Genomic DNA, 16,074 nt, shown 5'->3' on the forward strand with positions numbered 1-16,074 from the left:
CCTTTAATGGTTTCAGACCTCTAGGAATCCTACCTTCATTCCTGTTTGGTTCATCCACAGCATACTTATTGGAACTTTTAAAGTCTGATCTCTTTGGGGGTAAAGCTTTGTTTCACTTCACCATTTAAGCTCGCAGCTGGGTCTTAACAATAGCTATTGACCCAACGGCAGCTGCCACGTTCCTGAGCTTTTCTGTCTCAGATTAAGTCCTGCTTATGCTCTGTTGGACTGGACCCCATCTAAATGGCCAGATTCTTTATGATGGCTTCCCTCAGGCTGCCCTATGGCGAGACCTTCTAGGATCTTGTCACTGCCTTGGATACCAGAGAATAACTATACATACTGTTAATATAATAGTTCCCAACAACAGCAAGGAAGAGTTTTTCCTCTTATGAAAACAGAAAAGGTGCTTTTCAAATGTTGAGATAACATGAAATGGGATGGGAAGCAAATGCTTTGGAAGCCAAATCAAAAAGATTTCAACAGTTGAGGATAGCTTGCTAAAAGAAATAGAATGGGATTTGAAGGATAAATGTGTAGTCCTGAACTGCAGTTAAAAAAAAATCACGCCTTCAAGTTCAAGGTTGGAATACCTGCCTTAATTGTGGCTGGTGCTAGGGTGGGAGTTGGAGATTTTATTTGACTAAGGAAGACCACTCTGACCTGAGTGCTAAGACGGCGTGTGCTCTTCGATGTGTTAGCAGTACTCTGTCCAGGTTGAGAAGGGAAGCCCCAGACCCTCTGCCCAGGGGTTGAGCTCTGGCAGCCTGTGGGCACAAAACATTGTATTGACTAGCATACTGATTTTGAAAACTTCGGAATGGAATCTCTGGGTAAGGCATATACTCTCTGGTGTTAGGTATTTATGTTATTTCTCTGTTTCTAAAGACTTTTTAAAAAAATTTATTTTTGGCTGCTTTGGGTCTTTGTTGCTGCGTGTGGGCTTTCTTTAGTTGCAGCGAGCAGGGGCTGCTCTTCGTTGCAGTGCGCGGGCTTCTCATTGTGGTGGCTTCTCTTGTTGCGGAGCACGGGCTCTAGGGCGCTCGGGCTTCAGTAGTTGTGGCCCACGGGCTTTAGAGTGCAGGCTCAGTAATTGTGGCTCACGGGCTTAGTTGCTCCGTGACATGTGGGATCTTCCCGGACCAGGGATGGAACCCGTGTCCCCTGCATTGGCGGGCGGGTTCTTAACCACTGCGCCACTGGCGAAGTCCCTCTAAAGACTCTTGTGATCCTCCTTTCTCAGTCCCTTATTTAAATACTGTTCCCGGGTACCGGGGTCCATCCTAAGCCTACACTTTGAGAGGGACTTCGTAAAATGAAGGGAATGAAGAAGAGGATGATCTGGAAAGCACGGAAATTAGACGCCAGTTCACATTGTCGTAGTTGTGAGAGCCACCGCTCTGCAGTCTGGAGAGCTGTCTTCAGGTACCCGAAGGATTGTCATGTGGAAGAGGAGTTAGATTCAGTCCATCTCTGGGAATTTTTCAGGACTACGCACCTCACTTCAGTCACAAAGTTGAGAGGATACAGACGGGAGCAAGTCAGTCTGTCTGTCTTCAAGGCCAAGTTTACCATACAGTGGAGGAGATACACAGAGACGGCTGTAAATTAGTAATACTCTCTGGTTCTCCAGAAGACAGAAATGAGGAGGCAGATTTCTGCTCAGTTTAGAAAGCCCTTTCCTAACAATTAGAGCTCTCCCCAAGTGGAGTGGGCTGCGTTCAAAACCAGTCACCAGTCCTGTTGTCCAGCTCATGAGGATGAGCTGGAGAAGCTTTGAATGGGGGTCAGAGTAGATGATTTTTCTGCCTTTATTAATCTATGGTTCCAAGTCCCCTGACTTGCTTTCCTTTACTTACCCAAAGGGAGTTATTACCATACTGAATGCCCACGGGTTGTACTCAGTGTTTTAGGCAGACCACGCTGGGAAGAGTGTGCGGTTGCAGGGTTTCTACTGGATGGAATTGCACTGGTGAGTTTGTCTTATGGAGACACAAGAGCCGATAAGCAGGGACCTGGCTGGTTTTCTTGTTCACGGACCTGGTAGAAGAATCTAGTGGCGTATTTGGCAGGTACAGTCTTGTTGCTTCTTTTGTTTGTTGGTTGCATCTGGCTGTGAGGATTATGGCATCCCCTTTGAGTGGTGCAACACGTCATTTACTGGGAGAAGTATCCTGAGAGAAGTCTATTTCCTATGTCCCGTCCCCACCCCGCTCCAGGAATCCAGATAACATCCAGAGATTAGCTCCCAAGACAGGAGATTCCAAGTTCTTCCTCTTTGATGGTGGAACTTTAAAATAAGTCAGACTTCTATTGTCGGGTCCCTAAAAATCCCTCAGCCCTACAAAACATGTAAGTCACGTTTTGGCTCCATGCAGAAGGCTAAACCAAGCAAAGGCAGCATCTCTTCACAGCCTTTGAGGCAAAATCTTGCAGCACCATTCTTTATTTTTTTTGCGGTTCACGGGCCTCCCACTGTTGTGGCCTCTCCCGTTGCGGAGCACAGGCTCCGGACGCACAGGCTCAGCGGCCATGGCTCACGGGCCCAGCCGCTCCGCGGCATGTGGGATCCTCCCGGACCGGGGCACGAACCCGCGTCCCCTGCATCGGCAGGTGGACTCTCAACCACTGCTCCACCAGGGAAGCCCTAGAGTATAGTTGATTTACAACGATGCGTTACTTTCTGCTGTACAGCAGAGTGTATCAGTTATACATACATGTATATGCTCTTTTTTAGATTCTTTTCCCATACAGGTCATTACAGAGAATTGGGAAGAGTTCGCTGTGTTACACTGTAGGTCCTTATTAGTTATCCATTTTATATATAGTAGTGTGTATATGTCAGTCTCAGTCTCTCAATTTATCCCTCCCCCACCCCCAAGGTAATTTTTTAAGCAGATTTATATATTTCACATACTATACCATTCACCCATTTGCAGCGTACAGTTCAATGGTTTTAGTATATTCACACAGTTGTATGACTAGTACCACAATTTGAGGACATTTTTACCAGTCACTCTCCATTTCCCCTCAAAATCCTCAGTCCTAGGCAACCAACCACCCATCTCCTTTCTGTCTCTATAAATTTGCCTGTTCTGTACGCTTCTTATAAAGAGTCACACTACAGGCGGTCCTTTGTGACGCACTTCTTTTTCTTAGCATAATGTTTTCAAGGTTTGTCCCTTGTCGTGTACCAGTACTTCGTTCCTTTTATTGTCAAATAATATTCCATTTTAGGAATATACTATATTTTCTTTATCCACCATCAGCCAATGGACGTTTGGGTTGATTCCACTTTTTAGCTGTTGTGAATAATGCCGCCAATAAACAATGTATACAAGTTTTTGTGGAGAAATATATCTTCATTTCTTCTGGGAATATACCTAGAAGTGGAACTTCTGGGCCATATGATAACTTTATGTCTAACCTTTTGAGGAACGGCCAGACATTGTCCAAGCAGCTGTCCCATTTTACAGAGGCGTTTCATAAAAGCTCCCCGTGGTGAGTCTAGATACGATTATACTGTGCTGCCCGTGTGGGCTGGAACCCTCTCTCTGCCTCATCTGGAAGTAAGATAACTGCAGAACAGAGATCAGCTTGTACCCGAAGGGGAGAATACTTTCAGAGCAGAACATCCACCCCTTCCAAGGTGTTCTTTTCAACCTTCTCCATCCCTCAGCTCTTGATTGTAGTCCAAGGTCAACTGAGCTCTGACTAGAGGACTGGTCAGAGGAAGGAAGGAGAAAGATTACCTATGCAGTGTCCACCTAGGGTACGGGTTGGCTGCAAAGAGTTAAGCTGATCTGGAAAACTGATCAGTGGGCTAAGTGGAGCAGAGCCACAGATGTGTAATCCCCACTTCTGAGGATGTGACATCTCTTCTTGTAAGTGTCATCACTTAGTTGGTGCTATCTGGTAAAAACTGAGTCATGAGGTGCCGAGAAAAATTCCTTGCACTCAATGTGAAACTTGAGGCATCTGCTCATTCCTGAGATACTCACAGCTGTCAGCCCCGTTTTGATGGTAAACAATTTGCTGCGGATGAAATCCTGCACTGTGACTTTCCCCCGCTTGTCTGAGAGAGGCATAGACCCAGGTGGTGTGACCTTGAGAATCTGAGCGTGAGGATGACCCGAGGATTGAGCAACCCCGCCTTTCACAGAGCCCTGTTTCCAAAGCAGCCCCAGTGGAGGAAGACAGAAACCAACCGTATCGTCCCAGGAGCTTTTAAAGAACATTCCTTCCGCTGCAGATGTGCGTTTCCAAAGGGTGCCTGTGAACCAGCCTGAGTCTTGTTCTCCCTTCTTTGTGTTTGCAGCCACGGCACGGGGTACGATAGTGATAACCACACCACTCCCATCCTCTGTGGTGCCCAGTACAGGATACACACCCACGGCGTCTTCAGGGGCATTCAGGTGAGTATGCAGGGGCCCCAGATGCCTCTTGCCTTCCCAACAGTCTTTCACTTCCTTGCTGAAGGCCGTTTGGCCCTGGCAAGTCTGTTCCTACTTGTAGGCTCCTGTGACAGCAGGGACCCCTCCTCTTCCACTGGGGCAGGTTGGGGGCCTCCTCCTCTCCAGAGGCCAGTGTGGGTGTGGCTGCCTCCCTGACTCAGACCAGGATGCTTCCTGCAGAACCCCTTCCCTTCCTCCTTCACTGCCTAACTCACCTTCTCCCGGGTGGGCTGCGCACATCTTGTATCGGGGGGTAAATGAGCTTGAATTAATGACCTGGACTCTTGACTTGTAAGGAGACTTGGTCTGCAAGGTAAAGTGCCCAAAGTTAGAGTCTATCATTGCTAATAATAACAATAACAATAGTAACAGCACCATGTATGGCTGGACACTTTCTACATGCCAGGCATTGTGCTAAGTTTTATACGTGGACTTTCTTTTAAAGATAGAATTCATTTTTTCCGAGCAGTTTTTAGGTTTAAGGAAAAACAAAGTACAGAGAGTTCCCATATCCACCCCTCACCCCATCCCTTGGTCTCCCCTGTTATTAACATCTTGTATTGGTGGTGCATTTGTTACAATGATGAGCCAATATTGATCCATTATTAACTGAAGTCCATAGTTTACATTAGGGTTCACTTTGTGTGTTGTGCAGTTCTAAGGGAGAGTAAAGAAAGTAAAGTAAAAAGGCTGACGTTTTCCGAGAATTCAGGAAACTCGATGGAAGGCCACCTCCAGGGAGCCTCTTTTCGTTGCTCAGAACCATGCGCAGCTACCAAGGGTTTGTGTTTGTGACTGTGGCATGTGACTCAGTGTCTGCAACATGAGAAACGGCTGAGATACTTTCACCGGCCTAGTCAGCACACTAGAAACAAATTGTGTGTGGGCCAAGTCCTCACGTGATGTGTGGAGCAAGTGCTCTGAGATGTCCTGATTAATGTTTCCAGAAGCATCATGGTGATAGAACAGCGTGCTCCCTCATCTCAGGCCTTCCAATGGTGGGAATAAAGGCAAGGGTTACAGAAATATGATGGAAATCAGATGGAAATTAGACAAGTACCGTCAGACTCTTTTCCACCAGGACTGACATTGACAACTCAGATTTATAGCCTATTGCCGTGTGTGCTGCCTTCAGGATGAATTAAAGGAAATGTAAAAAGCTCCTTTTGCCTTCCTTTCCACCAAGCGCAGTTTGTCAGACTCGCTGTCATGGCCTCTGATACACTCCAGACCAGTCGGGTGTTCATCTTCTGCTAGAGTAGACCAATCGGACACAGCTGGCTCACCATTTAAACTTATGCCACATTTTGCCTTGAGGCACTGTGTATGAGACTACTGTACGTTTTCTTCAAAAAGATCTCACGGTGCAAGGCAGTGTGAAATAGGAACGCAAACAGGAGCTTGGGGGTGGTGTGGGAAGTGCACAGGGCAGGAGTGCGTTAAGCGCAGAAGTGTTTCCAGGTCTTAACACAAACTATGGCCGTGCTCTTGGGCCTTGACTGCACATCTGTGAGAGCACAGGGGATACAGTGGTCCCTCAGGCACTTCCACTGTTCCTGTCTATGACTCATTGGTTCCAGGAGCCTAAGGGGCTTTTGCCTCACTGTTTCCCTGTAGCTCCTTTTCATGGAGGACCGGCCATGCACACACTCACTCGCACAAGGTAAGGGGGATCAGAAGAATGCCCTGAGATGGACACGTGAAGTGGATGGAAGGCGGACACAGTGTTTCTGAGTGTCTCTAGTAAAGGATTCGCTACACCATGGCCCTCCTGGAGTTTCAGCCCCCTTCACAGACAGAACCTCCATATCCCAGGAGCTCCTTCTTCCTTGTCATTTACTCATATGTGGAAGGTCTGCTCAGTTGGGGGTTCATTTAACATCCTTTGTTTTTCTCTACTAAGGACTTCCCAACCCATTGCAGATTGGGCCCAAGGTCATGTGGCTGGGTGTCCCGAGGGGGAGGGAATAGAATAGAACCTGGAGCTTTGGACTTCCAGACCTCACTGCCTCAAGAGGAGAAGCTGAGAGACAGGATGGATGGGGAGCTCTTCCAGTCACCAGCGTTTCTTTTCCAGATGCTCCAGATCAACAGCACCAGACAAACCTTATTTCAAGCCCCCGTTCTGGTTGATAGCCATGATGATGTTAGAGCACTGCGTTCTAGAATATTCTGCTCTGTCACCCCTTAGTGACATCTGCTGCGGGCGCCTCGGGTGTGGAGGGGAGTGGCTTAGGCCTCACATCCGCCATCCCTTCTTTGGGAATACTTCAACGCTCACTTTCCTTGGGACCAACATGAATGTTCACATGTGCCTTAAAACCTCCGTTTCTCTTAAACTCTGCTTGCAGGACGTGCGGCGAGTGCCCGGAGTAGCCCCGACTCTTGTTCGGTCAGCATCTGAGACCAGTGAGAAACGCCCCTTCATGTGTGCTTATCCGGGCTGCAATAAGAGATATTTTAAGCTGTCTCACTTACAGATGCACAGCCGGAAGCACACTGGTAAGTGCGTCCACTGTCCAGCCTTGGCTCTGGTGGCCTTTGGGCAGCGGTGGCCCAGGAGCCCCTGCTCCTGGCTCCTGTGCTGCCGGGACACAGGTGATTTCTGGGATGGAAAGTAGGTGCTGCTTTCAAAGATCTGGCCCAGGTGATGGGAAAAGGATGCCAGGTCATTTTGTATCCTGATTGTCCATCCTTTATTAAAGAAGGGCAGAGCAGAGTAGGTGGAGAGAGAATCCCACAGAATTAAAGAGACCTGTGTTTGAATTCTGGCTTCACCACCAGGTGGTGTGACCGTGAGCAAGTTACCTAACTGTTCTTCAAATTTCACTTACCTCACCTACCTTATACAATGGTTGAGACTAGATTAACTTCTAAAATCAAATTGAATTATAGGAGTTAGAGATATGAAACATACAGTTCCTATGTTAATAGGTCTGAATAGATGATAGTGTTACTTTTATAATTCTATTAGTATCTCTTAAGGGAGCGGAGCTGGCCTGGGAGCTTGGTAATCAGATGATTCTGAGAGCTTGATATGCAAGGTCATCATAAGACTTAGGAAAAGATGGTCCAAAGAAGAACTTAACTGCTTGGGTTAGTAATAACCAACCAGATAGGAATGGGAAAATGGCTTGTAAGTTTAGTTTTTGATTTCAACCTTTAAAAAAAGGGATGATGATTTTTGATGATGTTTTAAAGAAAACTGGATTTTCCCACAGGTCAAGGGGCCTGCCTCTGGGAAAGAGAGAATTGGCCATGTGCTGTTGTTGGCTGCCTTGAATGTGAACAGCAATTTCACAAATGTCTGCTCCTGGCCTTGTGGGCACTAGATAGGAGTGTGGCTAGGTTTCCCCTACAGAAAAGCCGGGCAAAGCACAGGCTTTCCTGCTGGGGAGTTGGTACCGTTCTTTCCACGACAGAAGGGAAGATACATTGTTATGATTACCATTATTATTTTATTGTTACTGTGGACTTTGCTTCGGAGAAGCTGGAGAAGAAAGTGAGCTGCATTCAGATCTTAGACCATTGGTCTTTGCTAAGCCATTGCATCTGGAGGATGCAATTCTGGCATAGACCTGAGTTTGCACTCAGTAAACCACTTGCTTTGAAGCTGAAGATGAGAGAACCAGTTGCATGTTATATTTTTACATATTTCCCCAAATGGGATCATTTGAAAACTATCTGTTAAGATTATAAGGAAAATGATAAGGTAAAGTTCTGCCTAGACGGATGTAATACATTGAAGGCAATGTGGTTGTAGAAATTTTAATGGGAAAGAGGCACTTAGAAAACAGTGAGGGTTAGATGTCTGGGGGAAGGGAAGGCAGTGGGCAAGATAGTCATGACCCCCAGACCCGCTGGAACCTTTAAGAAACGCTTCCTTGGGCTTCCCTGGTGGCGCAGTGGTTGAGAGTCCGCCTGCCGTTGCAGGGGATGCAGGTTCGTGCCCTGGTCTGGGAAGATTCCCACATGCCGCGGAGCGGCTGGGCCCGTGAGCCATGGCCGCTGAGCCTGCACGTCCAGAGCCTGTGCTCCGCAACGGGAGAGGCCACAACAGTGAGAGGCCCGCGTACCGCAAAAAGGGCGGGGTATTTAACAACGGTGAAGTCCCCTTCTTAAAAGAGTGCCATCTTTTTGTATTTATTTATAATAATAGTACAGACTATTATGTTAAGTATTTTTATATTAAATACTTCCTATGTGCCAAATTCTCTACATGCATTATTTCATTTAATCCTCACGCACAATTATCTGGTGGTAGGATATAGGGAAGCGGGACTTAAACTCATGACTTTCAACTCCAAGTCACAGGCCCCCTTCTCAAAGAGTCTGTGGTCTGTTTTGGAGCCAAGACATACACAAATGAAAAGGGACAGAGAGTGTGTGAATCTGGAGGTACTGAGAAGACTTGCTCGAGTGAGCGTCGTTCGTTTCTTGGAGGAGGAAGGGCTTGGGTTAACCATCAAAGGGTTGGCAAGGTTGGGCAGAGGAAGTAAAGGATGAGCAGAAGCAGAAAGGCAGAGAAAAGACATGAGACTGAACAGGAGTGTTGCTTTTCCCAGGTTGAAGAGGTGAAGCTTAAGTTGCTGGGCTGGATATCAATAGAAAGTTAAGGAAAGGCTCCTGCCCTCAGGATTTTCCAGCTTGCGGCAGAACTAGACCTGGACACAGCCCCATGTTAGACGTTCTGTAATAAGTTCTGTAATGAGGGAAGGAAGGGCTTTCTGTGTGAACATGAAGTTTCCAAGAAGGCATCGCAGAGGAAGCGGCATTTATGAGGGACGTGCAGTAGAGTTTTGGATGGGTTAGGAATCCGGAGATAGGGATGGAGGATGTTTAGTGTGAGCAAAGTACAAGGCAGTTTTGGGGAATGGTGAGCTCTGTAGAGCAGGAATATAGATTAATCAGGGAAACAGAGGGGGTCATGAGGCTGGAAGGGTAACCAGGCACTGCCCAGCAACAGAAAGAGCCAGCTGACCCTGGGAGGGCTTGCTCTCCATCCCAGAATGCTGGTGACTCAGAATTCTCATAAGAAGGTGGGCTGGCCCAGGGTCGCTCAGTGCATTCAGAGGGCGCAGTTCCCAGGATCTGGCTGAACTTTCTCCAGTGAGGACAGGGGTGAGGCTTCGCCGTTCTGAGGCAGGAGGTTGTGTAATCCCACTCCTGACTTCTCTTGGGTAAAGGGATACCAAAAACTCTAAAGGCTCTGGCTCCTGGTTTAACTTGAGCACCTCACAACCATGCAGCTGTGTATGCCTGACTCAGGAATGGGAAGTCAGTAGCAGAGAACGCCACATCTTCAGGCCATAAAACATAAAACACTTCCTTCACGGGGCTGGCTCCCAGGCACATCCGTCCCAGAATTCTGCCTCAGACTCAGCCAAGGACTTCAGACTGCTTTGGTTTATTATTTGTTTAAATATTCTCTGCCAGTACTTTTTGAGCACTGTCTCTGTGCTAGGCACTGGACTAAGACCCTTATGTGGATGGTCTGTTGTAATCTGCTTATAAATCCTTGGAAGTTGTCGGATTATTGGCTCCATTTCACAGTGAGGAAATGATACCTCAACCAGCCCTTTAAGTGGAAGAGCTGGATGTGACCCCAGCGTCAGACTCCAGAACCTGAATTCCCTTCAATTCTTTTTTTTAAATTTATTTATTTTTGGCTGCGTTGGGTCTTGTGTTGCTGTGCGCGGGCTTTCTCTAGCTGCAGCGAGCGGGGGCTACTCTTTGTTGCGGTACGCGGGCTTCTCACTGCCGTGGCTTCTCTTGTTGCGGAGCACGGGCTCTAGGTGCTCAGGCTTCAGTAGTTGTAGCACGCGAGCTCAGTAGTTGTGGCGTCCGGGCTTAGTTGCTCCGCGGCATGTGGGATTTTCCCGAACCAGGGATCGAACCCGTGTCCCCTGCATTGGCAGGTGGATTCTTAACCACTGCACCACCAGGGAAGTCCCCCTCCATTCACTTCTAACGCATCCTTATTCACGCAACCCCCTTCTATGCCTCCTGCCCATGAGTGTATGTGTAGGCGGGTCTTTAACCTCACACTGCGGTTGGCAGCCCATCCCTGAAACCTTCCACCCAAGTGCCTTCAGCATTTTGGGATCCCTTCAGTCCCAGGAAGAGAAGTTGCCTCTAATGAGATCCTCATTTCCAGTATCATTTTCAAACGGAATATGTGTCTTCCCCAAGGTGAGAAGCCATACCAGTGTGACTTCAAGGACTGTGAGCGAAGGTTTTCTCGTTCAGACCAGCTCAAAAGACACCAAAGGAGACACACAGGTTTGTAGGCTCCCTTCTCGTTGCTGGCAGTGTGTTCCCTCGGGTCATGGTTGATTTTGTGATTCTCTTTATTGTTCAATATGGATGTGAGAGGGTCAGCCATTTGTTTGTTTAGTTTCTCCAATAATTTTTTCCCCCTAATCTCTGAGGATTTACCTTCCCTTAAAGGGGGAAAAAAAAAAGAAGAAGAAGAATGGAAAGAAAAAGAAACATCCCGTATTTCCCCTGAAAACCACAGAGCCATGATATTCCCATTAGCAATTTGCTGTTGATACACTGAGTGTCAGTAAAGAACATGTGTGGTGGAGAGCAAAATCCCATTTGTAGTGTGTGATTCACTTTTTCAGTCTCAGACACAGCTGGAACTTGGTGAGAAGCTGGACATTTGTGGTTAAGCAGTAGTTGTTCCCAAGACCACAGGTCTTCAAGGATTACTGTGTAGAATCAGGTGGTTCCTGCTGGGCCTGGGGTACTGGGGAAATCTGAGGGCGAGGCAGATACTGTAGGCATGGCTGGAGATGCCTGGCTCCTCGGGCCGCCGGGAAGCAGGCCTCGTGGGCCTTGCTTTGCCCCACATGGTTAGGGCCACGGCTAGACCTTCTCTGTCCGTTTAGGTGTGAAACCATTCCAGTGTAAAACTTGTCAGCGAAAGTTCTCCCGGTCTGACCATCTGAAGACCCACACCAGGACTCATACAGGTAAAACAAGTGCGTAAACTTTTCTTCACATTTATTTTTCATTATTTTTTTAAACTACTGTTGAATGGAGTTGCTTGTGATGAGAGAGACTGGAAAAAACAAGTGTAAAAGTGCTAAGCAGGTTTAGATTCAGTGGAGAGAAAGCACAGTGCATGGCTATCTTTAAATAACAACATTGTTTAAGAAGGAATGAGGGTGGGGGACACAGAGCATAAGAGATGTGAAAAGGACTCTTTTCATGAGTGTCCAGAATGAAGTGAAGAGATAAGCTAGGTCCCTGCTGTTCCCAATTTGTTGCATCACATTTTTATCAACTCAGTTTGATAGGATAATCAACCTTACAGAAAAACAGCAAAAATTCTAGCAAGCCAAACACTTATTTTCCTGAAAGTTTGCGTTTCACAACACTATTTTCAGAGGACTGAATCTTTGCTCTGCTAAAAGTTAGTGTTGCAGGAGCAGTCATGGTTTCTGCCAGACCCATATCAGCGCGTGGGTATTGTTTCCTTCGTATTGGAATAGAGAGGAGAATAGGACATCAATTCACTGGCTGCTGAAAGTTTTTGCTTCTCCACAAGGCTGGTGTGATTCATAATGAAAATAGCACCATCTTTGTTGTGTGTTTTCTAGCTTTGGAGGGAGGGCCAATGCTTAGGTTATCTCATTTTATCTTCGCAACATCCTTGGAAGAAGAGGAGGGTAGGCACGTTTTATCCCCATTTTACAGATGAGGAGGCTGAGGCACGTGATAAAATGACTTTGTCTAAAGTCCCAAAGCTAGTAAGTAGCAAACCCAGTTCTGTCTTCTCCCAGCCCACCTACCCACTGCCTTCTTTGTTGGGGAAAGAGCCTGGGTTCACCTTGCAGCCCAGGGAGGATAGAGAATAAAGAAGAGACCCAAGGTCAGCAGAGTTGAATTCCATTGAGAGACTGAGGAGAATGATGACTGACAGGAGGAGAGGTTGGGATTTGTCCATCAGGAGGTGTTCTTTGACAGCATGGCTGGCGGTTGGCGGGGGTGGGGACAGGAACCAGATCAGAAAGAGCAGAGGAACAGTGAGTAGGAGGTGAGGGAAATGGGAGGTCATGAGCCCCTGTGAAGTCCTGGATTCTCAGCCCCAACAGGCTGTACGTACTGACAGTCAAGGCACCTGTGCCCCAGAGTTGGTGGGATGGGCATCTCATTCCCTTACTCACGTGCCTTTGGTGTTACTTCTTTGCCTTCGTCCTGAGCTCATAACTTGGTGGGAAAGAGTTATCGTCGCTTGTACCCTGCCCCCTGCCCGGTGCATATCTGTATATGTACAAAGTGACCTATGTCACCAGCAGATTGTTTAATGCTCTATTTGACTGGCCTCCAGTTCTGACCCTGGAACAGCACCTCTCCTGGGACATTTCTCAGTGCTTGCCCCATCCACTAGTTCTCAGAGAACGCAATATGGGACTAGCCATATCCTGAGAACATCCCCAGGTGGTACGGGAAGAGGCTCCTGCAACATTTTTACTTAGGATTAAGCTATGGCTGTATTTCCATTATGTCGAGGTCCAATGCCTCGAGGTATGATGCAGCAACGTGTGTGGGCTTTGGAATCAGACAGACCTGGATTTAAGTCTTGCCTGGGTCTGCCCTCACCAGAGGTCCAGCTTCATCTGTAGAGTGGGGATAATAATGCTGGCCTTACAGGCTGCTGTAAGGAGTACACGAAATTATATATATATGTGTGTGTGTGTGTGTGTATATATATATTTGAATATATATGTATGTATATATGTGTATGTATATATATATTTGAATATATGTGTATGCATATATGTGTGTGTGATATCCCAGCACAAGGCTCGGCACGTACTAGGCATTCATAAATGCTGATTATCTTCCAAAATGAGGCTTGGGAGGATCTTCTGAGGCCTCCTTAGGTGGAGAAGCCTCGATTTTTTGGCAAGCTTGTTAAAAATCTCAAAACCATGCCTCAGTTAGAATCTTCTGTATAATGGGTATTATGCTGAGTAACCCTTTAAGGTGAAAGAAGCAAATACCATGTGCACTGATGTCAGTGATTCATTTAAAAAGCACCCAGCCCATCCAGAATATCTATACAGACAGAGATATTAAAGCTACAGTCACAGCTCCGCTACTGGGTGGCTGTCAGTCAACAATATCCAGGGTGATGATCCTGAGGCCCTTGCCTCCCAATTAAGCTCAATTCCCTCCTTAAACAGCAAAGGGGAAACATTGACACAGTTCACAAAACAGTCTAATGGCAGGGGTTTTACCAAATGTTTTTCCCCCTTGATTAAATATGAATCGCCCAGACATTTCCATCAACTAGACTCCTTCTTTCTCTCCCATTTCCCAAGTCTTCTGACTCAATAACACTTTATAATTGTCACAGTATTTTCATCCTTAAGGCCCCAGAGGTGCTGCCACTTCAAGGCTGCTTGTGAGATGGGCCCGATTTGTTAGCTTAGGGAAAGAGTTAGAGAGAATCTGGAGTGGGTGTCTCGTGATGATTTAATTTGGGCCTTTGATGCTTGAACTTGCGCCCCATCTCTCCACCGCAAGTGTCTCTGACTGGCCATTGTGTCAACAGGTGAAAAGCCCTTCAGCTGTCGGTGGCCCAGTTGTCAGAAAAAGTTTGCCCGGTCAGACGAATTAGTCCGCCATCACAACATGCACCAGAGAAACATAAGCAAACTCCAGCTGGCGCTTTGAGGGGTCCACGCCAGGCACCGTTCTGTGTCTCGGGCAGGACAGTGTGTGAACTACTTTCAAAGCTGACTTTAACATTCCTCCTCACTCGCCTCTCTAAGAAGGAAACGGAGGTTGATCTTCTTCATCCAGCTTCTGAGAAAGATGCCTGTACTACTGGATCCTACCAGGTTTGCCCAGAGGAGTTGGTCTCTACTTAGCCGACTTTTAGTTGACTCATATGGCTCTGGAGAAGTGGCTGTCAGTGTCCAGTTAGTTAAAAGCCCATTGCCATTTGGTCTGGATTTTCCACTGTTAAGAAGAGCCGTTGATGGTAATGGTCCCCCCTGCCCCTTCTCCCTTTATGCTCATTTTCACGGGGAATGGAGTCATTGTACCTTTTTCCATCATAGAATATTTATAGGCCAGGGCATGTGGATGTGTCTGCTAATGTAAACTTTGTCATGGTTTCCATTTACTAACAGCAACAGCAAGAAATAAATCAGAGGGCAAGGCACTGGGGGTGAGTCCCGTCCGACATTCCGGAGCTTAGGCAGGCCGCTAACCTGGAAAGCAGGATGTGGCGCCACCAGGCAACTTTTAAAACTCAAGCATTTCAAGCCGCTGAGAAAAGAATCAGAGCTAACCGGTACCTCTGCAGAGATATCTAAACGAATCCTTTATCATTCAGTTAATTCAATGTAACATTAGCACAATGCTCTTAAGAAACCGTGCTTGAGGATCTGAGATTTTGTTTTCGTGTTTCTTTTTGACTTTTCTGAGTTGTAATCATATGCATCTTCAGAGATGTACATATCTCCTCACACAAAGGAAGTGGAATTCATTTTTATCATTTGGGGTGTCCTTAAGAGTATACAGACCACACTGGTTATGTGGCTTCAAGTTGTAAAAAATTAAAGTGACTCTAAAAGAAAATAAGGGCTGGTCCGGGATCTCCACTGATAAGACTGTTCTTTAGTAACTTAAGTAACTTTGGGTCTACAAGTATATGTGAAAAAAAATGAGACTTACTAGTGTGAGGAAATCCATTGTTTAAAGGTGGTTGGGTGTATGTGTGTGTTTTGTTTCTGTTTTTTAAGGGAGGGAGTTTATTATTTACTGTTGCTTGAAATTATTGTGTAAATATATATATCTGATAATGATTTGCTCTTTGACAACTAAAGTTAGGAAATGTATAAATGTTAGACGCATCACTGTTTTGGTGTTGATCTTCCAACATATAACACTAAGTAACACTAAAAATGTAACCTGCATTTTTCACTTCGCTCTCAATTAAAGTCTATTCAAAAGGAAAGTGGTAAGATTCTATCAGCTGTATTGTGTACAAATCTTGAGGACAGTTGAACCTCTTTTAAACAGGTAAGATGCTGACGCTGACATCAATGACCACTTAAGTCTGTCCAGGTCCTGACCACTCGTTATTTCTCTCCGTTGAACCTCAGGTAGTAATTACTGGTCATAGAAGCAGCCAGAGAGCACCGCCTTCACCTGTCATCATGCCACGTGGATGGCATGGGGGGAATTGTATTTTCAGAGTCATTTTCATCGGGCTCTCATTGCATCACTGCTTACTCCAGGTCAGCAAAAGAGCGTAGAGAGATGCAAATGATAACTGGTCTTTTTTGAAAAGTTCACTGCTATACGCTGCAATCAGGAGAGTATAAACTGAACACCTAGTACAACCCAATTTACAATCGTAGTTGCTATAAATTAGCTCAGCAGGTTGGAAACTGCTTAAGACTTTCCAGGGCAGCCGAGTGTGAAAGGCAAAGATCTACGTTATCTATAAACTATAAACTCTCTTTCTGGTTCTGGTGGATGGTTTTTCAGTTGTAAATAAGGAGATTAATTTGGTGCCGCCCCTCTCAACTCCGTTATCTGGGAGCTTGCGCGCATTCCAGGCTTCATTTCTTCATTTAAAATGTATCTT

General features: G+C 46.3%; 1 protein-coding gene across 11 annotated transcripts in view; it reads left to right on the plus strand.

The window, feature by feature from the left end:
• Positions 1–15,161, plus strand: part of WT1 (WT1 transcription factor) — a 48,732-nt gene extending 33,571 nt beyond the window's left edge. For 4 of the 11 annotated variants that reach the window (XM_067751768.1, XM_067751763.1, XM_067751765.1 and 1 more), the window contains 5 exons: positions 4,319–4,415; positions 6,806–6,956; positions 10,647–10,736; positions 11,351–11,434; positions 14,026–15,161. In XM_067751768.1, coding sequence (XP_067607869.1) covers positions 4,319–4,415; positions 6,806–6,956; positions 10,647–10,736; positions 11,351–11,434; positions 14,026–14,147 — 544 coding nt within the window. In that variant the 3' untranslated portion in view covers positions 14,148–15,161. Of the gene's footprint in view, positions 1–4,318; positions 4,416–6,805; positions 6,957–10,646; positions 10,737–11,350; positions 11,444–14,025 lie in introns of all 11 variants that reach the window. The other 7 variants (XM_067751770.1, XM_067751762.1, XM_067751764.1 and 4 more) reach the window with 3 other exon arrangements.
• Positions 15,162–16,074: the final 913 nt, after the last annotated feature.

The sequence above is a fragment of the Pseudorca crassidens genome, chromosome 9, assembly GCF_039906515.1.
Source record: "Pseudorca crassidens isolate mPseCra1 chromosome 9, mPseCra1.hap1, whole genome shotgun sequence".
NCBI classification, from domain to species: Eukaryota; Metazoa; Chordata; class Mammalia; order Artiodactyla; family Delphinidae; genus Pseudorca; species Pseudorca crassidens.